At 41.3% G+C, this 21,869-nt stretch overlaps 1 protein-coding gene across 3 annotated transcripts in view; it reads right to left on the bottom strand.

Moving 5' to 3' along the window:
* Nucleotides 1–21,869, bottom strand: part of MIA3 (MIA SH3 domain ER export factor 3) — a 53,461-nt gene that overhangs the window by 3,969 nt on the left and 27,623 nt on the right. For 2 of the 3 annotated variants that reach the window (XM_077340132.1, XM_077340141.1), the window contains 21 exons: nucleotides 17,822–17,843; nucleotides 15,998–16,086; nucleotides 15,758–15,835; nucleotides 15,566–15,676; nucleotides 14,756–14,827; nucleotides 14,316–14,420; nucleotides 11,560–11,682; nucleotides 11,351–11,453; nucleotides 10,863–10,918; nucleotides 10,688–10,778; nucleotides 8,285–8,423; nucleotides 6,799–6,900; nucleotides 6,033–6,093; nucleotides 5,905–5,940; nucleotides 5,580–5,647; nucleotides 5,347–5,444; nucleotides 5,101–5,232; nucleotides 2,742–2,813; nucleotides 2,555–2,634; nucleotides 2,337–2,408; nucleotides 1,682–1,826 (listed from right to left, as the gene is read on the bottom strand). In XM_077340132.1, the coding sequence (XP_077196247.1) occupies nucleotides 1,682–1,826; nucleotides 2,337–2,408; nucleotides 2,555–2,634; nucleotides 2,742–2,813; nucleotides 5,101–5,232; nucleotides 5,347–5,444; nucleotides 5,580–5,647; nucleotides 5,905–5,940; nucleotides 6,033–6,093; nucleotides 6,799–6,900; nucleotides 8,285–8,423; nucleotides 10,688–10,778; nucleotides 10,863–10,918; nucleotides 11,351–11,453; nucleotides 11,560–11,682; nucleotides 14,316–14,420; nucleotides 14,756–14,827; nucleotides 15,566–15,676; nucleotides 15,758–15,835; nucleotides 15,998–16,086; nucleotides 17,822–17,843 (1,855 nt within the window). The remainder of the gene's footprint in view (nucleotides 1–1,681; nucleotides 1,827–2,336; nucleotides 2,409–2,554; nucleotides 2,635–2,741; nucleotides 2,814–5,100; nucleotides 5,233–5,346; nucleotides 5,445–5,579; nucleotides 5,648–5,904; nucleotides 5,941–6,032; nucleotides 6,094–6,798; nucleotides 6,901–8,284; nucleotides 8,424–10,687; nucleotides 10,779–10,862; nucleotides 10,919–11,350; nucleotides 11,454–11,559; nucleotides 11,683–14,315; nucleotides 14,421–14,755; nucleotides 14,828–15,565; nucleotides 15,677–15,757; nucleotides 15,836–15,997; nucleotides 16,087–17,821; nucleotides 17,844–21,869) is intronic. The other variant, XM_077340150.1, reaches the window with a different exon arrangement.

Here is a 21,869-nt window from a genome sequence, read left to right as displayed (position 1 = left end):
TTGTATTCCTGAATGCAATGGGCTTGGCCCTTTGCATATATATATATTTGTATGCAAAGGTGCTCCATGCAGCCATGACAAAGAAGACTCTTAAGTGTTTCATCTAGTCTCTCCACTAGGAATGACTTAAACAGATGGCTGATGATAAACATTTTGAAAGCTGCACTGACAACTATAGTAGAAGGCCGCAGATCATCAGCAACAACAGTATAACTGCATACTTCTGTCAATGACAGAACAGAGGAACCAACAGCCATGAGGATCAATTTGGGAATAGTTTCATTCCATACTCAGATGGTAGTTGTGGTAGTTTCTCCACAGGATTTCTTGAATGATCTCTTTCTTTTGTGATATAATGACTTCTATGGATGCCATGATCAGCAATGATAAAAATGTCCAGAAATATGTGGATCAGTGCCACAAAGAAAACAATAACCTTGGCAATTTTGCTCCCAAGACACAGGTTTTCTGGGTATCATATTGGTAAGATGACACCTTCCTTGCACTCAGAAGAAGTAAAATGTCAGCCTACCAGTATGGTAATAAGGATGGGGTATATATGCAGTACTGTGGGTTTGTTACTGACTGGGAAGGAGAGAAGGAAGCAGGATCAGGTGAGGATATAGGAGTTACCGGGAAGAGGTAAAAAGAAAATAGTGTGGGGATGGGACAGAGGTAAAAGTGAAGTGCTCCTCAAGTTCTTATGGTTTCCCTACTGTGCAACTAGGCATGGCTGGCACAGACAGACTTCTCCAAGGAAGCATGAAGGAGGAATAACTGAAGACCTGGGGCAAGGGCAGATAAAAGCAAGTTGGCTGATGGATTGGAAGAAGAGAATGAAGAAGGATAAAGGTAAGAGTCTATATGACTTTCAGAAAACAAAATAAAAAGTTGGGGGTGGGGAATATGTTCTACCAAATTTCAAGCTTGCCTAGAGCATCATGCCTTTGCATTAAGGATCGCTTAACAACATGTGCCATTCTCTTCACACACATACTCCCCTCTCTAGAACAGCAGATAAAGACAGAAAGAAGCTTCTCTCTTATTTGCTTTTTACAGAATAAATATGGACCTAAGTAGGAAATGGCACTCATTCAGAGACACTTGTCTAACCTACACATACATTTCTGAGCACATGAAGTAAATAGTGGAAGAGTTCTTCAATCAATGTGTCATTTAACTTTCAATACACACAAACTGCCTTCCAAACACATTATAAATACTACAGTAACCATTGGTGTGAATAGAAATCCATTATATCAAAATAATATTCTGTATTTAAACTACTTTAGCCACTGGTAATTAGCTCTCCAACTTTTATAAATAAGGAAGACCCTTTGGGGTCCATTCTGTCATATGCAGTTAGATATGTGTTGTTTTTACTATTTTTTTAATAACTGAATCAGTGCACTTTGTTTAATAAATATTTGTAAAGATTTTTTAATATTGCTGTTACAGCTTAATCCTTGGGTTCCTGACTTTCTGTTCAGATTGAGTTTCGGTTTCCTTTTTTGGTTTTGCATCTACCAATTCTGCACTAGACAGAACTGAACACTCTCTCATTTGCATGCTGACAAGAGTTCCTTTTCTGCAACAGGATGTGAAAAAGATTCTGGAATTTATAAGGCTATACAATTTTTACATAAACATTTCAGGACATGATAAATTATAGTGTGCATACCTAGAGAGAGAGGAAGAGGCCGAGGTCCATATGGCGCTCTTGGTGGTGGTCCAAATCGAATAGGAGGTGGCAAAGGTCCAGTCGCTGAAGATGTCATTATAGGAGGACCAGGAAAAGGTGGTGGCCCTTTAGAGCTTATGTTAACCTGCAAAAAAAAAGTGCAATGTTACCCCTCTGACCATACAGTATTTTGAGACATGGAGTCAGGCAGTTTTCAAACTTCATTTCTGTTCATATTAAGATCTTCCTTTTCTTAACAAACATCTCCCAAAGAATGGACTTCAAATCATGTCCAAATATGCTGTCTAAATTTCCTTCATGTGCAAATGACATCAAGGCCAAAGAGAATTCATTCCAATATAAAATCTAGAAAGTACACAAGGTGTCAGGAACCACCACACCAGAAAGATTTCTGCAAAGTTATGTTGTCCTCATGAAAATTTAAAAGTTTGGCTTTTTCAAATTCAATGTTAAAATGATATTAGTCACCCCAAAAAGGCAAGAAAACTTAACAAATCTAAAAGATGCAGCTTATGGTGAGTTCTGCAAAGGCCCGTCTAGTTATGCCTCTACATGAAACAGCATGCTCCCATGACTTTTTTTTCAACCAAAGCAGCAGAAGCAACAGCACCATACCCAGCTTCTCAGTACTCACTGCAGTTGGCTCAGCAGATGAAAGTGGAACAGCATCGGCACAGGCGGCTTCCTGCTCTTTGGGAGGATTTTGCTTTATTTTCCCCCCAACAAAATAATGACAGTGAGATGGCAGACAAAGTAAGAGGCAATGCAACATATATATAAGGAATCGGAGCAAAGATTCTGCCTCAAGTGTCACCAGAGCAACAGAAGACAGACTCACTCCCATTTACTCACCATTCCATCCACTAATGTAGAAGATGGAGAGGATGTTCTTGGCCCACAGTTGATGAGGGGTGCTACAGCAGGACCAAGATCTGGACAGAGGAGAAAAGACACACACAACCCCAATATGTTTATACAGCTCCTGGAAAAGGTTACATACTTATTCAGCTGACTAGAAGTTGTGTAGCTGCAGCCTCACCTGGAGCAGATATTCTTCCTGACAGCTCCGAATGCCTCCTTGGGATCGGAGGACCATCAGGCATAGAAGCACCTGCAGGAGGTTGACCACACATAGGTCAGCTGCATTCTTAGTGATTATCAATTAGACACACTATTATTCATGGTTATTAATTGTCTAAATATGGTAAGGTAGAAGGGGGAAGTACATGATCCCCTGATCCACTCAATTCCTTTAACCATGGCTGGGAGGCCCTTGCACTGGCTGAAACTGGAACAAGAAATCGGAGGTAAAATATTTAATGAGGACTATCACAATTAACTGTTAAATAGCCAGGGATTATTATTATTTTTGAAAATCAAATTTCTATACCACCCTCCCAGAATGGCTCAGGGAGGTATACATAATGTTGTTAAGAATTAAGAATAACTTAAAACCAACACATAAAAAAATTTAAACACCAAACATAAACAATATAAAATGTGATCAAAACATAATTAACAATTTAGCAGCATCTAAGTCAGTGGTCCCCAACCTTTATTAGGCTGGGGACCGGCAGGGCATTGGGCCGCGCCCGCAGGGACCGCGCAGGCCACGCCCACGCTTCCGGCCGCGGCCGCGAGCCGCGCCCGGCCGCGCCCGCGGGCCGCACCCGCGGATCGGGCCACGCCCACGAGCCGCCCGCGGGCCGCACCCGTGGATCGGGCCGCGCCCACGAGCCGCGCCCGGCCGCGCCCGCGCGGCCCGGCCGCGCCCGCGCGGCCCGGCCCTGATTCCCTCTCCCCGCCCTCCCGCAGTAAGTAGCTTCCCGGGCTGCAAGCTTGCGGCCTGGGAAGTTTTTTACTGCGGGGGGGGGGGCGGGGAAGGGGAGCCGCGGCCCGGCGCCATGGCCTTTGTGGCCCGGCGCCGGGCCGCGGGCCGCAGGTTGGGGACCACTGATCTAAGTAGTCACAGCAGCCAGATTATTGATCACTACCCATAAATCTTCTTCAGGTTAGGTATCTCTCTGTTGGAGATTTTTGTAGGGGAGGGTCATAGATGTTTGTTTGTTTATTTATATTTTATACCACCCTTCCCTACGGCTCTGGGTGGTTTACATAAAACTTTTTAGAACATTTACACAGAACACTATCAACATCAATGTAACAGTATAACAATAACAACAACACACCAACTGGAACAATTAGAACAGCACTTCAACAATAACTTTGACACTGCCTCAGCAGGTTCAATCTCTCAGTCTGGTGGGGGGGGGACCTGTAGATGTCAGTCGGCCCCACCAAATAAGTCACTGGCTCCAGCCCAAAGCTTGGTGGAAGCCCTGCAAAACTGTGTCAGCTTTGACATAGTCTGGATCTCCCCTGGGAGCTCATTCCAAGTAGGGGCCAGGACTGAAAACAGCCTGGTCTACATGTTTATAGACTGTTTTATGTATTGTTGTTTGTTCTCATGTAAACCGCCCTGAGCCTCCGGGGAGGCCAGTATATAAATATAATAAATAAATACTTCCTTAGGGTCAGGGACCACCAGCCTGTTGGAATTTGCAGAGTGAAATGCTCTTTGGGGTTGGGTCCAGACCGCAGATGGCATTGATGGCAAGTACCAGAACCTTAAACCTACTCTGGAATTCAATTGGAAGCCAGTGCAGCTGCTGAAGCACAGGCCGAATGTGGGTCCTCCACAGTTATTTGAAAATTGCCAGACATTGCAGTGAGGGGCAATATATAAATCAAATGAATGAATAAATAAAAATACATTTAAAAAGCTATCTGAGTTCAACTAATTTTAATGGGAGGAAATTTAAGCATACAGTTGGCTTAGCAACTGAAACCAATAGTTCAAGAAGTATTTAGCAGGAGCGGAACAGTAGCCTAAATGCTTTAAAAATGGTGTTACAGTTTAATTTATTTGTTGTTCTTAACATACACAGGCAGAAACCAGAAATCAGCAGCAAATCTAGTCAGTCAGTGGTTAGATTTCAGTCTCATAAATGATTGGGAGGCTGAAGTCCACTATGTATCTTACTTTAAAGTTCATGTTACAGGGCTGCTTCTTTGGACAAGAATAGTTGCCAGAATCCTTGAACAAGGTAGAAAAGCTTTCCCTAGCACTAATTAAAGGGTGAGATGTAAAGTCTTAATCACGAGCAACTTGCAAAGATTCTTTCGGCTGTTAGGATCAGTCAATTTTCATTTCTATTCAGCATTGGTAAGACACTATTAGTACTACTGAAAAATGACAATGAGTTAATAAGGCATAATATCCATTTGGCATTAACACAAGATATAAGAAGTGTTACAGAGCAGTTAATAAGCAGCAACACTTTAAAGTAGTTTGTTTACCAAAGTAACTTAAGGAAGAAAAAAAAACAATTTCTTACTAAGTTCACTTCTCGACCCTTCCCTTGGATTGGCAGAAAGTGGCCGCACAGGAGGCTCCATCATTAGGGGTGGTGAAGGAGCTCCCCCACTCACAGGTGAAGGTCCGAAGGATCCATCTCGACTCACTGGACCTGTCATATAGGAGGAATAAAGTACTATTACTGGTGCAGAATATTCATCTGTTTTCAGAAGAGCTACTCTGGTGCTTCAGTTCACCAGCAACAGGTAAATGAAGAAGATTTTACCTCTGCGGGGAGGGACTTGGTGGTCTGGTCGACCTGGAGTGGGTTTCACAATTAATGGTCTTTGAAGTGCAGCTATTTTTTGATTTACTTCTATTAACCTAGCAAAAATAAACTGAATTATTAAAAGACATTTTTATAAATAAGCTACTGTTGGATGTGGATCAGCATTGTCTAACCCAGTGACAGACCAAAGCTGACTTGTGTATGTCAGAACATGCAGAGAACATGCTTACTTTTGCCTAAGGTTGGCAGCTTCCCTTTTCTCTTCAGCCAATAATCTTTCTGCAGAACGTGCTGTAAGCTATAAGGGAAAAAATTTGCAGAAATGAGCCAGGTGCCACCATAGCTTAGAATCCTAATTTAGTGTCTACCAACAAATGGTAGGTTGTTGGCTATCTCACATTCAGAGTTTATTCATCCATGAATTGCAAAATATGGCTCATAATGATGCCTGAAAGCAGCCAATATGTAGGATGTTAGCCGCATTAACCTTCACAGTGGAATAAAGTGAGCTTGCAACGAACAAATTTAATAGTGCTTTTGCAGCTAAAACCTTACCCAGTTGTCATGGGCCTTCTTCTCATGACTAGCAATCTGAAAATATTAAAAACATTAAATTAACTTGCACCCTTCCCTAACTTATCCCACATTCACTTTCTCAGAAACCTCTCAGGACAGGATCATACCTGATTTTTGTAAGATCTCTCTGTTTTTTGCAATTCTTCCTCCATTTCCTGAATTCTTTGCCTGTCCCAAAAAACAAAGAGTTAAATTTTGTTCACCATTCAAAACCTCAAGGCATACAAGGACAGGGCTGTCTGATATGGGCTTCCCTCCTTCCCCTTGGCTTCCTCCTTGTTTTAGATCTTCCAGTTTGATTATCCCCGAGGAAGGTATCTAGTGGGCAGGATGAGAGGCACTGGTTTTATCTGTATTTATTATTTATTGTAAACTGCTCTCAGAATGCTTTGCAGGGGGGAGGAGTATTCAAATTGAATGAATAGATAAAATGTTTGAGGAGGACATGGGGCTCAGTGGAGGAGCCTCTGGTCCAGGATTCAATCCCCAGCATCTCCAGTTTAAATGTCCAGACAGCTGGTGATGTGAAAGACCTCTGACTGAGACCCTGAAGAACCACTGACAGTCTGTGTACTGATTCACTGTAAAGAAGAGTTGGTTCTTATATGCCACTTTTCTCTACCAGAAAGAATCTCAAAGCGGCTTATAGTCGCCTTCCCTTTCCTCTCCCCACAACAGACACCCTGTGAGGTGGGTGAGGCTGAGAGTGGCCTGATATCGCTGCTCGGTCAGTACAGCTTCATCAGTGCTATAGTGAGCCCAAGGTCACCCAGCTGGCTGCATGTGGGGGAATGGGGAATCAAACCCGGCTTGCCAGATTAGAAGTTGATACTCCTAAGCATTACACCAAGACAGTTTCATGTGTTCAATTACTTGTAAACTTTTACTTCCTCAAAAGCCAAAACTGCTTTTTCATCTGCAGCAGAGAGCTTCTGCTCCTTCTGTTGTCGCTCATACTCTTCTTGTGTCAGTTTCCTGGGAGAGAACAGAAGAAAGCAAAGTAAGCAAGACACAGATCAGCCCCACCCAGCAGTAGTCATTTGTGCTGCCAGACCAAAGGCCGAGGACAGTTAAGGAACACCAGAAGGCTCAGTGGAGGCTCACATAGTCAACGTATCTCAGTTGAAAGGAAAATAAGAGTGCTGGCATCAAGCACTGTTAATAAAGATAGTGGGGTAGATACTCCCTATTCATGGTTATAAAGTAGGTTGGGCATTCTGCCCCCTACCTCAAACTATTCACAGACAAGGAGGGATCGCTCAACACACATTAATATCCCTGGAAGAAGCTGGGTGTGATGCTCCTTTTGTCCCCTGGAAAAAACGAATACTCAAAACTATGTCCCTTCTCACCAATATAAAGATCCATGATGTCAAATAATCTTCCTAGTCACATACATTGTTTTCCATGTAAACTGCTGTTATGGATGATCAGGACCGGTTTAAATGCAACTACAAGCCTATGGAACTCAACAGGTACTTTTTTCTTCCAACATGTCCAGCTGAAACCAGACTTCAGATTTTGAAACTAGAATGTAGACTGATAAACATATTGGCCACAAACTATCTCTGTCCACTACTCAACAAGCCTTTTTTCTTTACACAAATTCCATTATTTTGTTAATTAGTATACTCAAAATAGCAGAAGAAGAGTTGGGCTTTAAATTTGGAAGACTTTCAAGCAAACTTTAAAATGGCAGTATGACGTAAAAACATGAAGAACGATGCCTACCTTCTTCTACCTCCTCTTAGTAGAAGAGACAGCTGTAAATACTTTTTAAAAGCTAAAACCCATCCCTGTTTTATTTACATGAATCTATTTCCCCCTTTTCTTTACAAGTGTCTCCCATTCACCATTAATTTGGTTCTTAGTTCAAAAAGACTGCCTTGTTCCCCTACCAGAGCCAACAGCAGCTTGAAAAAAGGGCAATAGCGAGGGGTATTCCAAAAGAAATTAAGAACCGGCTAAAAAGTGTCTTTTAATAGGTCTTGACAGCAGTGAAAGCTTGATTAATAATCAAGGGTCAAGGCAATTATTTTCCGGCCTTCAAAAGTACCAATACAATTTTCCCCACAAGACAAGCAAAACAGAAATGGCTTTCCCTAAATTACTTTGGACTAATATTAAAACCTAGGAATACTGAACAAGGGCACTGAAGCTGCTGAAGCTAAGAAGGACAAGGGCCTGGCTTGTACATAGATAAGAAACCACAAGGGAAACTTACACATGCTGCCAGCAAGAGCTTTGAGGGAAGGGTAGTTTACTTTAAAATATGGCATATCTAGTAAGACACCCCCACCACATTGCTTACTTACAACACATTTTACAATTCTCTTACCCTTAAAATTCCAGTACTTACTTTTGAAGTGTCATCTCCTTCTGTTGGTAAAGCTCAGTAAGAATCTCTACTTTCTGTTGGAGAGTTTTACACTCACTTTCTAGCTGAGATTTTGCTGTCTGCAAGGAAGAGGAATCATGTTCCAGTTTCTTAATTTGCTCTGCAGTAAAACAAAAAATCCACATACATATATATATATTATATATATATTATATATATTATAATGTATCTGTGATGGCGAGGTCTCCAATATAATAACTCAGTTGGCATGGCAACATAAAATGATTACATGCTATGCGGGGGGGCTGCAGGACAGTTTCTCTGATGAAAAGGAACACTGTCAGTTTGGCTGGGACAACCTCGCAGAGGGGCGACCTGGTAGGGCTGGAATGAGAACATTGTGATACTGATGTAGTTAAGGAACAAGGTGCCCCCAAAGGAGTGGTGGATAATAATAAGGAAAGGGAAGAGAAATGACAAATTGAAGCAAGAACAGCTATACACATACAGGCCTTTACAGAAATTCCTTAGCACTCCAGGTCAGGACTTAAGATCAGTCTGTTCTGAGGTGAGAGAAAAAGAATACCTAGAAGGCACTTAAGACAGCACACGTAGCAGAAATGGGGCAGATCAAGCAGTGTCCTGAAAAGCAGAGCCCTGATCGTGCAGCAGGTTTAGATCCATTGTTAAAGGGTTGCATTCAGACTAAATTTTCTAGTGACCAAATAAAACTTTCATGGCCCCCCTTTTCCATAGTGTTTCTTGGGAACAGGGAACCCTAAGGAATGTCATGAGGGTGATCTGCAGTGGAAAAGGGAAATGGTCAGAAATGGTCAATTTATTTCAGTCCCAACAGCCTGAAGGAAGGAGCTATGAATAATACACAAACTGCAAGAAGCCACAAATGAAGGACAATGTGTTAATGGCAGAAAGGAAAACAGCAGTCAAATATGGAAAAGGGTTTACTTAGACCCATCTGACTTGGCAGTTCTGAGAATGTAGCCTCCATAATCACTGAAACAATGTCATCTACCACAGTGGTCCCCAACCGCCGGACCTGCTGCGCATGCGTGTATGCGCGAAATGGCCGTGCATGTGTGCATGCGCGAAATGGCCAAGTATGCACGTTTGAAGCTGCGCATTGCGCAAATGCACATGCACGGACTGCTGTGCATGCGCGTTTGCGCAAGCGTAGCCACCAGATCGCCCTCCCCCACTCACCGGTCCGCAGCCTAAAAAAGGTTGCGAACCACTGATCTACCAACGTTTTGATGGTCGGGGACCGCCTCCAGGGGTGGGGAAGAGCCAGTGGCCCGGGCAATGTGCATGCGTGTTAGCGCCCCCTGGTGGTGAAAACGTGCATGCGCTGAGCTGCTGCGCATGCACATTTTCACCACCAGGGGGCGCTTACACATGCATGTTTGTGTCCGCCGGCGTGCTGGCTGCCATGCCTGCCTCTCCCCCCCCGTAGCAGCAAGAAGCTAGCCGTGCCGCGAGCGAAGTGGCCAATTTGGCGGCTGCTTCTCTCACGGCCTGGTGAGCTTCTCGCTGCTACAAGGGGGGGGGAGAGGCAGGCGTGGCCGCTGCCGGCCTACTACCAAGGTCTTCGCGGCCCGCTACCAGGCCGCAGCCCGGGGGTTGACGACCCCTGCCTAAGAATGTCACTATTTGCCAGGTGCTTCATTACAGTTTAAGCACCAGATGGAAACATTTTCCCAGGCATTTCACAATTACATTTTTTGTGGCGGGGGCTGGCTAGTCTTTTGCATTAATAATATTCAGTTTAATACTGTTTTATTTATTTTCTTAGCTATATATATATATATATATATATGTGTGTGTGTGTGTGTGTGTGTGTGTGTGTGTGTATGTATGTATGTATGTATGTATGTATGTATGTATGTATGTATATATACATATATATAAAAAAACTTAATGTCTCCATTTCTTGCCAAAGCAAATTGTTTCTAAAATAATTTTAACTGTTATTTTTATATTGGTTTAATGCCATTCCTGGTGTGTGGATATTTTAAATGATGATTTTATCATGCATATTGCCTTCAAGGCAGCATATATTTAAACATGTAAATAGGCGAGCTGAAAACTACAGAATAGAGGAGAGAAAATTTCACATTTATTTTTTTAAATTTATTTTTACATTTATATATCACCCTCCCTTGGGCTCAGAGAGGTTTACATAAAACATGGTGGAACAGGAACAGTAGAGAAATCAATGGCTATAAATAACAATAATAGTAAACAATACTAACAGTAGAACACTAATGTGGTAGAACATTGATCTGAATTAACCATTTGGCTGCAAGTTTCTAGCATACTAGTGGGAATAAGAATTACCTTAATTGCTGAACTAATACAGTGTTTTTTTTAATTGAACAACATTACAAATTAAATTGTTATACACACCTTCTAATTCATATCTTGCTGTTATTTCATCATTTAGTTTGGACTGTAAAAGATCTCTGTCTTCTTCAATGATTGTTAATGTTGTTTTTACCTGTGAAGGGTAACAAATGACATGTAAACTTCTGCTGCCATAGAAATATAGGTTAGGAAATATTGACTAGACAATGCTTCATACCCGTGAAACATCCATCATCTGCTTAATCTGATTTTTCATCATTTCATTTCTGGTACCTGGAGAGGAAAATTATTATTTTATTCCATTGTCTGGAATGCTTAAGTACAAATTTCCAGTCTTAACATATCTGGGTGTATTTACTTCTATCTTTAAATACTTTTTAAAGGAACTGCTATAACTGTCCAAATTAATTTTCTTGTGAACTGCTCACATTTGTTACAATCCAGATATTTAAAAGTTAACCTCTTACTAAGATATTTAGCATACTACTAGATTCACAACATCATACATTTTGATTGTGCCATTCTACTAGTATCTACCCCAATTTTCCACAGAGATGCATTTTAAGTCAACAAAATGCCAATTTATGAAGATAAACTATGCTATTATGCACTTTGCGATTTCCATCCAAAGTTTTAATTTCTTCTGCATCCTAAACAGGAGTTATTGCATCCATCAATCAGTCTACTTATCTAGTGCTTTAATACCTGAATGCTCCCCATTAGCCACATCCTTTCCTTCATCCTTCTTCCCATCGAGTTCAGAATCTGCATCAAGCTGTTTCAGCTGCATTATGCAGTTAGTCAAAACCTAAAGCAGCAGTGAAAAAATCCAGTCAAAGGATCACATTTGATGCAGCAGGTCAGTCATACAGCCCACGGAAGACAGAAAAAAGCTGTTCTTCAAGAGTTCTTACTTCAATTTCATTTTCCTTGTAGGCAAGTGCTTCTTCAATGTCTTTTTGAGACTTCTGATATGTCTTGATCTGTTCACTGAGCTCAGCATGCCTCTCAGTCCAACCTTCTGCTTCCTTGAGCAGCTAAGAACATCAGGACAATGTTACCAATATTACTGGTACATCAAGAGTATCAGACCTACTATACTCCTGACTCTGAAAGAACAAAAGACTGTTAAAGCTGTGCTCTGAATCACTAGTGCTGTTTCCTATTTGCTTACAATGATTTCCAAATTGCAATTTATTTATCACTCAAAGGAAACACTTATTGAAGACAACCAGGGGCTCTGCTACTTCAGACTTGATTCTCATCAATAGAGAAGAACTGGTAGATGAGGTGGAAGTAGTGGGCACACTTGGTAGCAGTGACCATGTGCTTTTGGAATTTTCATTGTGGGAAAGAGAAAACCTTTACGTAGTTGTACGTATAGATTAGACTTCAGGAAAGCAAATTTTAACAGACTTAAAAATATGTTGGGTTGAGTCCTGTGGTCAGAAAGACTTAAAGAGATGGGCGTTCAAGAGGGCTGGGAGTTTCTTAAAAGTTAAATATTGAAGACCCAATCACAAACAATTCCCCTGAGTTGGAAAGATGGAAGGAGCCTAAGGAAGCCAAGGTGGCTCCATAAATAGCTGTCAAATGATTTGAGGAATAAAAAAAGAGTCATTTAGGAAATGGAAGGAAGGCCTTATTACCAAGGATAAGTATAAACAAATAACCAATAATTATAGGGAAAGTGTTAGAAAAGCTAAAGCTCAATATGAGCTTAGGCTAGCTAAACCTAGCAAAAACGGCTTATTTAGTTATTTATTTATTTATTTATTTATTTATTTATTTATCATATTTATATACCGCCCTCCCCGGAGGCTCAGGGCGGTTTATATTTCAAGTAAGAAAAAGACTAGGGACATGGTAGGACCACTGCTAGGACAAGAAAGTTAAATTATAACAGAGGAAGAGAGGGCTGAACTGCTTAACTCCTATTTCTCTTCAGTCTTCTCTTGTGAGGGAAATAGTGCTCAATGTGGAAAAACGTAACACAACAGGGGAGATTGGAATGGTGGCCTAGGATCACTGTTGGAGCAGTCCACAAACACCTAGTTTCTTTAAATGTAATGAAGTCTTCTGGGCCAGATGAATTGCATCCAAGAGTACTAAAAGAACTTGCAGGTGTAATCTCTGAACCTATGTCCATTATTTTTGACACTTCTTGGAAAACAGGTGAGCTGCCAGATGATTAGAGGCAGACAAATGTTGTCTCCATCTTCAAGAAAGGGAAAAAAGAGGATCCGGTTAACTATTGACCTGTCAGCTTGACACCTGTAGCTGGCAAAATGTTGTAACAAATAATCAAACACTTGGTCCTTGAGTAGCTGGAACAGACAGCTGTGATTTCGAAGACTCAGCATAGGTTTTGCAAGAACAAATGTCAGACCAACCTTATCTCTTTTTTCGAGAAACCTTGCTGGATCAGGGGAATGCCATGGACATAGTTCATCTGGATTTCAGTAAAGCTTTTGATAAGATTCCACATGATATTCTTGTTGACAAGTTGGTAAAATGCTGTATGGATCCTAATTCTGTCAGGTGGATCGATAACTTGTTGACAGATCGTACCCGAAGGGTACTTGTTAATGGTTCAGCATCCTCTTGGAGAAGAGTGACAAGTGGAGTTCCCTAGGGATCTGTCCTGGGGCCTGTGTTGTTCAACATATTTGTAAATGATTTGGATGAGGGTTTAGAGGGGATACTTATTAAATTTGCAGACAATACTAAACTGGGAGGGGTAGTAAACACAACCGAAGACAGCATCAGAATACAGGATGATCTTGATAGGTTCAAGAAGTGGGCTAAATTGAATAAAATGAAGTTCAATAGGGACAAATGTGAAGTTCTGCATTTAGGTAGGAAAACCCAAATACACCAATACAGGATGCAGGAGACTTGTCTTGGCAGTAATATGTGCAAAAAGGATCTAGGAGTCTTAGTAGACCATACATTGAACGTGAGTCAACAGTGTGACTCGATGGCTAAAAAGGCCAATGGGGTTTTGGGCTGTATCAAATGGAGTATCATGTCCAGATCACGGGAGGTGATGGTACCGTTTTACTCTGCTCTGGTTCCGCCTCATTTGGAGTGTTCAGTTTTGGGCACCCCAGTTGAAGAGGGATGTAGACAAACTGGAGCGTGTCCAGAGAAGGGCAACAAAGGTGGTGAGTGGTTTGGAGACTAAGACATATGAAGAATGTTTGGGGGAGCTTGGTCTGTTTAGCCTGGAGATATTGATCCAAAGATCTCAATGCTCTTGGGGGAATATAAAGGAAAAGATGATCCCCTAGGTATGTCAGTCCCAGACAGTTTAGAGCTTTGAAGCTTACTACCTGCACCTTGAACCTGATTCAGTCTCCAATGTGGAGCCAATGCAGCTGGGAAAGCACCGGTGTTATATATGCCCTCCACGGAGTCCCTATCCAGACTTGAGCTGCTGCATTTTGGACTAGTTGGAATTTCTGGAGCAGTCTCAAGGGCAGCCCTGTGTCTATTGAGTTGCATAAATCTAATCTAATAGCCTAATACATGTTCCAAAGCTAAAGATTACTTTAGAAATAACAGTAAATAGCTGCTTCCAGAAATCTGCTTAAGAAGCAGCACAGAAATGCTTCAGAAAATAAATGACAAATAATAATAAATATGGTTTCAGGAGCACAACACTCACCTGTTCCTTGCTCTTTTTCAATCTTGCATTCTCTTCTTGAACACGACGCAACTCAGACTTCACCTTTTCTTCATTTAGTTTAGCTTCATTGAGAGCTATTTGCACCTAAAATGTCCATGAATTATTTCCAGATTGAAGTCCATTGTCATGCCAATTTAACACATTATATTAAAACATTAAATTTTTAAAGGGAGAAAGAACAAAACACTGAAAGTTCCCTGCTTCTTAAGAAAAGGGGGGCATATACTGGGGATGCACCTTGTCCTGGAAATGGAAGCCTTCTGCAAGAACTTCAGTACAACCATGCCTGGCTTTCTTCAGTTCTAGACATTCATGGCTGGGGTAGGAGGACAATCCCTTTCACAAATACCCTCCTCTATTGACAAGGTTCTTGGAATTCATAGCCAGAGTACTCTGTAAGCAAATTTTAGATGGTTTACCTCAGAAAGCTCTGCAGAATGCAGTATGATGACTTCTTGGAGTTTCTCCAAGGACTTCTGGGTTTCTGTGATCTATGAATATAAGTATCATCACATATGTTAGCTAGAAAAAATTGAAATTTTAATTATTCCAACAGCATAGTCTACAAAGATTTTGTTAGCTGCTTTCATAAGGTCGCCAGAAAGGCAGTATATACATTTTCTGAATAAAAGTCAGAGTAATGGCAACACAGTGTGTTTTGATACAATTATACAGTGACTAAATCCAATTACAGGCTGCCAATATAACTTGCTTCAGAAGCATGTTCCTTAGATCCTAACATGAACTAAGCAGTTGTGATGATGCCTGAAACAAGCTCCTTTTCTCTCAGTTACATCACCAGACTGATTACCACACTGTTGTTGTAAGGACTGAACTTTGGACACAATGACTGTAAACACTATGCATAGGAAAGGAACATCCAGGTTCTACTAGCTTTCCCAGTAAACGTTAAGATAGCTGACAACAATTCAATGGATGAACAAACCATTATAAAATAGCATTAAACAGTACAAACACACAAATTTCCCAGGAAGTGCACCAAACTTTTCCCAATTAAGAGACAAATGCAAAAAAGTCACCCTGCTCCCCCTTGAAATAACATATTATGGTAGCTTAAGACAGGAAGAAATTTTAGAGGAAATTCTAATGAGGTGGGATAACAACCAAAGAAGACAGTCACTTCCTAAGAAGTGAAGAGCCTAATTACATAAAACATGACCAAAACCCCAAATTCAGTTGAAAATATAGTTTCTGAAATTTTTGCTTACTTGTTCTTGTTTCTTCAAGTTCTGCTCTTTCTCCATTTCTAGCATGGCCTGTAAATTTCTCACTTTATCATCTAAAAAGCTGTTTGTTTCTTTAAGCTTCTTGAGTGTGTCCTATAACAAAAACTGCAACTAGTAAATTTATTCTGTTTATATACTTTTAGCATACAAAAAATAAATAGTATTTGTTTTTACCTTAAGCTCTGAAGCTTCATCAGAGAGATGTACATTCTGATTTTGGGTCTCTTTCACAGATTCTTTTGCTTCCCTTATCTAGTTGCAAAGTAAACAATAAATACAGTAAGTAGATACATTTTAACATTTATTACTTATATTTAAATCATAATCCCCTCCTTTATTTCATTAACTGAATAAAAATAAGCAGACATACTTAAAATTATGCTTACAAAATAAGACATGCAGATAGCACAATACCTTTTGATTATATTGTGACATCTTTTCTAAGATTTCTGCCTTTTCTTTTACAAGAGTTTTTATTTTTTCAACAAGCTGATTTTCTGTCACTAGGAAAAAGAAAAGCGCAAATGTGAACTGACCTATTACAGAGCTAAACTACAATTATTAACTTTTGACAAGTTATGTAACTTTACAATTATGCATCAAGAATTTCCAGATGTGATCCTAAGTTGTGAATTTATATGATAAGTAACCTACGGACTCAAGTCGGTATATTATAAAAGCACATTAAATCAATGCCAGTGCTCCCATTACACTTGACACATGCAGGGTGAGAATGGGAGAAACAAGCACTTTCATAGTGATACTACACCATGAGATATCTGTTTGGGATGAGAAAGGCACTCCTTTTCTTAAAAGACACCACCAGAAACTCCAGTAAAGTGTTTATTCAAGACCTGCCTTGGAAAGAGTGAAGCAGGAAGCAAAACCATAGCTCACTTAAAAGGCAGCTATTGGAAGCAATAAAGATACTAAGATCTGTACATACACAAGCATTTTCAGGCTTCCCTTTCCCATTGCAGCCTTAGAAAATCCTCTGCAAAATGCAGAGAATGGCTCAGCATCTGCAACTTGGGTGCATGGATGAACTTGAAGCCTGCACACAGAACTATGTGGCTCTCAACCCTCATATGAATGTTCACACATCTGAAGCTCACTATGTATAAAAACCAAAGTGCCCAAATGGCATTTTAGATTTGGAAGGAGAAAATCCCTTTCCCACGGTGGCTCTCCTCTCCCATAATGCAAGTGCCTGACAGCACTGCTTCAAAGTCAGTTGCCATATCAAGGATCTGTGGCAACTCAAAATACCTACGGAAATCCATCTTTTTTCCTACGCCTGCACATGCATAGAAAACATTGTATTTTTAGTCTCCTCCTTAAATAAGGTGGATTTTTCTACACACAATCACACATACATCCTACACCAGATCTGCAGAACCCCACACTGTAATTAGTCCTCACCCATGTTGGTCTGAAGCAGCAGAACAAAGTTTGAGTCCAGTGGAATCTTTAAGACCAACAAATATTTATTCTGGGTATAAGCTTTCGTGTGCATGCATACAATACCCAGAATAAACTTTGTTGGTCTTAAAGATGCCACTGTACTCTGTTCTGTAGTTATCCTTATTTTGCAGATTTATTTGATTCTCACGGTGGCTGATCCTTAGTTATCTGTTCCACATAATATATTTCTGGTAAGGCCTTGGAGGTTGAGCATGTCTCATGGCTTAAGTGCTACTCAGTGCTTAACACCCACTCAGGGCGTCTGTCCTGCTCCTGAGTGCCCCCTCCAACAGGCTTGCCTGTCTGTCCAGTAGCCAGGCAATCACCTTTCGTCCCCCACCCCTGACCAGGAGGAATGGGAAGGTGACTGTAAGCCACTTTGAGCCTCCTTCGGGTATGGAAAAGTGGCATATAAGAACCAACTCTTCTTCTTCTTCTTCCTCCTACCACTTCTCTACAAGGCTCAGAGAGTGCAGATCCCTGCTGCATGAGAGCTGCCCTTGCCAGTGAGTTCCCTGCCTGGGGCCTCCAGCCTGCAGCCTTTCCAGGTCCCGGGGCGGGGGGGGGGGGAGAAGCCATCCACAGAGTTCTCCCCCCTCCGCCACCTCCCAATCTAGTGCCCGTTGTATTTCAGAATGCAATGGGCTTGGCCCCTAGTTAAACATAAGTATGACATAGGATTACCATTTATTAACTGAAACTTATACCAAGCCCATTCTGAGAAACCTAAAAAACCTAAGTAGCTCACAGTAAAGGATAAAAAAAGATTCTTACCTTGATACATTCTACTCTTCACCTACAAAGGTAAAGAGAACAGTGTTATGACAAATATTTAGCCATTTATTGATATTGTTTAACAATGAAAAATAAGCCTGATAACAGAACTTCTTTCGTTTCACTTCACAAAAAGATCCACACTTGCATTGCTTCCAAAGTAAGAGCCAAGTGATATTGCACAAGCAAGCTTAAAGCATATTCTAAAAACAGTTTCTAGGTCAATGGCTTACTTCAAAGTCAGGCTAAAGGTCTCATTACTCAACTGCTCGGTGGGTATAATTAAGTTAATTACATTTCATTTCAACTCTGTACACAGAACTATAATCATGTAAACTGAAATGAGATCAAAATTTACGCTTAATGTAATATTACGGAAAAATCCCTCTCCTCGATGTACAAAGATTTGATATATGGCTGATAATTCTTCCTCCCTCCCAATCTGAGATACAGTTGATCATCAAATCACACATCATATTTCAGATTAAATTAAACTCAATTACTTAAAAGGCAGACTACACAGAACCATACCAAAATTAGACCATTCCCACAGCTCAGGTTTGTTTTATCACCTTTAAGAATAGTCACTTAAACATTATTAAAAAAAAATTTTTTTTGCTTACAGGTAATGCCACACTATTTTCAAGAAATATAAAATATATTTTCTATGCAATTATTATTCAATATATTTTAGATCTCTGGTTGGGACACAGAATCCAGTTTGCTTGCAAGTTGGCTAAAAAAATATGAGTACATTATGACAACTATAGAAGAAATGATTATGACATTATGATTATGACATTATGACAACTATAGAAGATGACAACTATAGAAGAAAGAGAATATGAAAAACAATAGTGAGAAAATAACACAGAACAAGCAATAGACATTTAATCAGAAAAGCTTTGGCAAGTGAGAAGGGACATAGTACAGTACAAAAAACAGAAGGTCAGTGGCCCTTGAAAAAATGTATTCAGTCTCCTTGTTAAAAACTGCAACATTAGTGGAAATTATCTCAGCAGTCCTAGTGTTATTTATGTATTGGATAAGATTATCCCAGTTATTGTGAGAGATATCAATAATTTTATGGGATGACTCAGATAAATTGGATGCATTTGAGTATAGTGCTAGTGTCTAAGGCAATCGCCATTTGACTTATCAGGTACGGCTACTTACACAGGTACTGTTTTCTATTACATGTAAGCCTCAAAGTATGTTTAAGTCACAACAGATCAGTAACACTACCATGTGCATTATTATAGCACATGGTAGTGTTACTGATTATTTTGAAAATACACCATCTGTAGCCCTAATAATACCCAGTTTGTGTGTGGACAACACACCAGGTAAAACCTGCCCTAATGGCCCTCAGTGAAGGGCATGCACCCAATAAGGAGAGGGCACTCGCCCACTGAGGGCCAAATCATGAGGCTTCCTCGCCCCCATCCTCCATCTCCTCCTCCTTCATGCTACTCAGGGAGGAAGAAGAGCTGGCAGAAAGGTAAGCTAGGGCAGGGGGAAGCTGGCTGCATTCCGCCACAGGTGCGGTGCTGCCACTGGTAGCCCAGCTCCTGATTCAGCCACTGAGCTCCTAGGTTTACTGCCCGCTGGGGAGTGAAGGAGAATGACTTACTGCACTCCAAGGTGCTGCATTGGCTCTGGCAGCCCAGCTCTGCAAGACCCCTCCTACCCATTGCCCCTTTCTCAAGCCCTTCTGTATAATGGGCTTTTATACAGAAGGTTATTAGTGTTATTAGAAATATCAAATCTGAAGATCTCAAAAAAGGCTTCAATCTCCAAATTAATGTACAGCTCAACTCAAACAATGAGGGTAGAGCTGATGGAGTTGTATAGTTTTCTTAAGCAAAGCACACTGAAAATCACGGCAACCTTTATTTGTATGCTATAAGCTTACATTGAAATTAGGACAGCAAAACAGGATTTGGTTGGCCGCTGTGAGAAACAGGATACTGGACTAGGTAGACAGCTGGTCTCATTTAGCAGAGTTTTTCTTATATTCCTAATACAACTGCCCTAATAATCTTACAGAGATATGGGCCCCACAGATTCATAGAATCATAGAGTTGGAAGGGGCCATACAGGCCATCTAGTCCAACCCCCTGCTCAACGCAGGATCAGCCCTAAGCATCCAAGAAAAGTGTGTATCCAACCTTTGCTTGAAGACTGCCAGTGAGGGGGAGCTCACCACTTCCTTAGGCAGGCTATTCCACTGCTGAACTACTCTGACTGTGAAATTTTTTTTCCTGATATCTAGCCTATATCGTGGTAGTTTAAACCCATTACTGCGCGTCCTTTCCTCTGCAGCCAACGGGAACAGCATCCTGCCCTCCTCCAAGTGACAACCTTTCAAATACTTAAAGAGGACTATTGTGTCCCCTCTCAACCTCCTTTTCTCCAGGCTGAACATTCCCAAGTCCCTCAACCTATCTTCATAGGGCTTGGTCCCTTGGCCCCAGATCATCCTCGTCGCTCTCCTCTGTACCCTTTCAATTTTATCTACATCCTTCTTGAAGTGAGGCCTCCAGAACTGCACACAGTACTCCAGGTGTGGTCTGACCAGTGCCGTATACAATGGGACTATGACATCCTCTGATTTTGATGTGATGCCCCTGTTGATACAGCCCAAAATGGCATTTGCCTTTTTTACCGCTACATCACGGATGCAGATGGACAAACTGTAACGGAAAATGCAGAGAAAGCAGAAAGGCTTAGTGCCTATTTTACATCTGTTTTTTCCCACAGGTCAAAGAGTTTAGTCACATCTAGAGATGGCAGTAGCCAAAGGATAGTGTCTGGGTGGCAGGTTAACATGGATAGAGAAGTTGTCGAGAGGCATTTAGCTGCACTGGATGAGTTCAAATCCCCTGGGTCGGATGAAATGCACCCGAGAGTGCTCAAAGAACTTTCCAGAGAACTTGCAGAACCCTTGTCCATCATCCTCGGGACCTCATTAAGGACTGGAGATGTCCCGGAGGACTGGAAGAGAGCAAACGTTATTCCGATCTTCAAAAAAGGGAGGAAGGATGACCCGGGAAACTACAGACCAGTGAGTCTGACCTCTGTTGTGGGGAAGATAATGGAGCAGATATTAAAGGGAGCGATCTGCAAACATCTGGAGGACAATATTGTGATCCAAGGAAGTCAACATGGATTTGTCTCCAACAGGTCCTGCCAGACCAATCTGGTTTCCTTTTTTGACCAAGTAACAGGTTTGCTGGATCGGGGAAATTCGGTTGATGTCATTTACTTGGATTTTGGTAAAGCTTTTGACAGGGTTCCCCATGATGTTCTGATGGATAAGTTGAAGGACTGCAATCTGGATTTTCAGATAGTTAAGTGGATAGGGAATTGGTTAGAGAACCAACTCAAAGAGTTGTTGTCAATGGTGTTTCATCAGACTGGAGAGAGGTGAGTAGCAGGGTACCTCAGGGCTTGGTGCTCGGCCCAATACTTTTTAACATATTTATTAATGATCTAGAAGAGGGGCTGGAGGGACTACTCATCAAGTTTGCAGATGACACCAAATTGGGAGGACTGGCAAATACTCCGGAAGATAGAGACAGAGTTCAACGAGATCTGAACACAATGGGAAAATGGGCAAATGAGAGCAAGATGCAATTTAATAGAGATAAGTGTAAAGTTCTGCATCTGGGTCAGAAAAATGAAAAGCATGCCTACTGGATGGGGGATACGCTTCTAGGTAACACTGTGTGTGAACGAGACCTTGGGGTACTTGTGGATTGTAAACTAAACATGAGCAGGCAGTGTGATGCAATGGTAAAAAAGGCAAATGCCATTTTGGGCTGTATCAACAGGGGCATCACATCAAAATCACAAGATGTCATAGTCCCATTGTATACGGCACTGGTCAGACCACACGTGGAGTAAAATGTGCAGTTCTGGAGGCCTCACTTCAAGAAGGACGTAGATAAAATTGAAAGAGTACAGAGGAGAGTGACGAAGATGATCTGGGGCCAAGGGACCAAGCCCTATGAAGATAGGTTGAGGGACTTGGGAATGTTCAGCC

This window comes from Paroedura picta, chromosome 1 (assembly GCF_049243985.1).
Source record: "Paroedura picta isolate Pp20150507F chromosome 1, Ppicta_v3.0, whole genome shotgun sequence".
Lineage (NCBI taxonomy): Eukaryota > Metazoa > Chordata > Lepidosauria > Squamata > Gekkonidae > Paroedura > Paroedura picta.
This window is presented reverse-complemented; position numbering and strand designations above follow the sequence as displayed.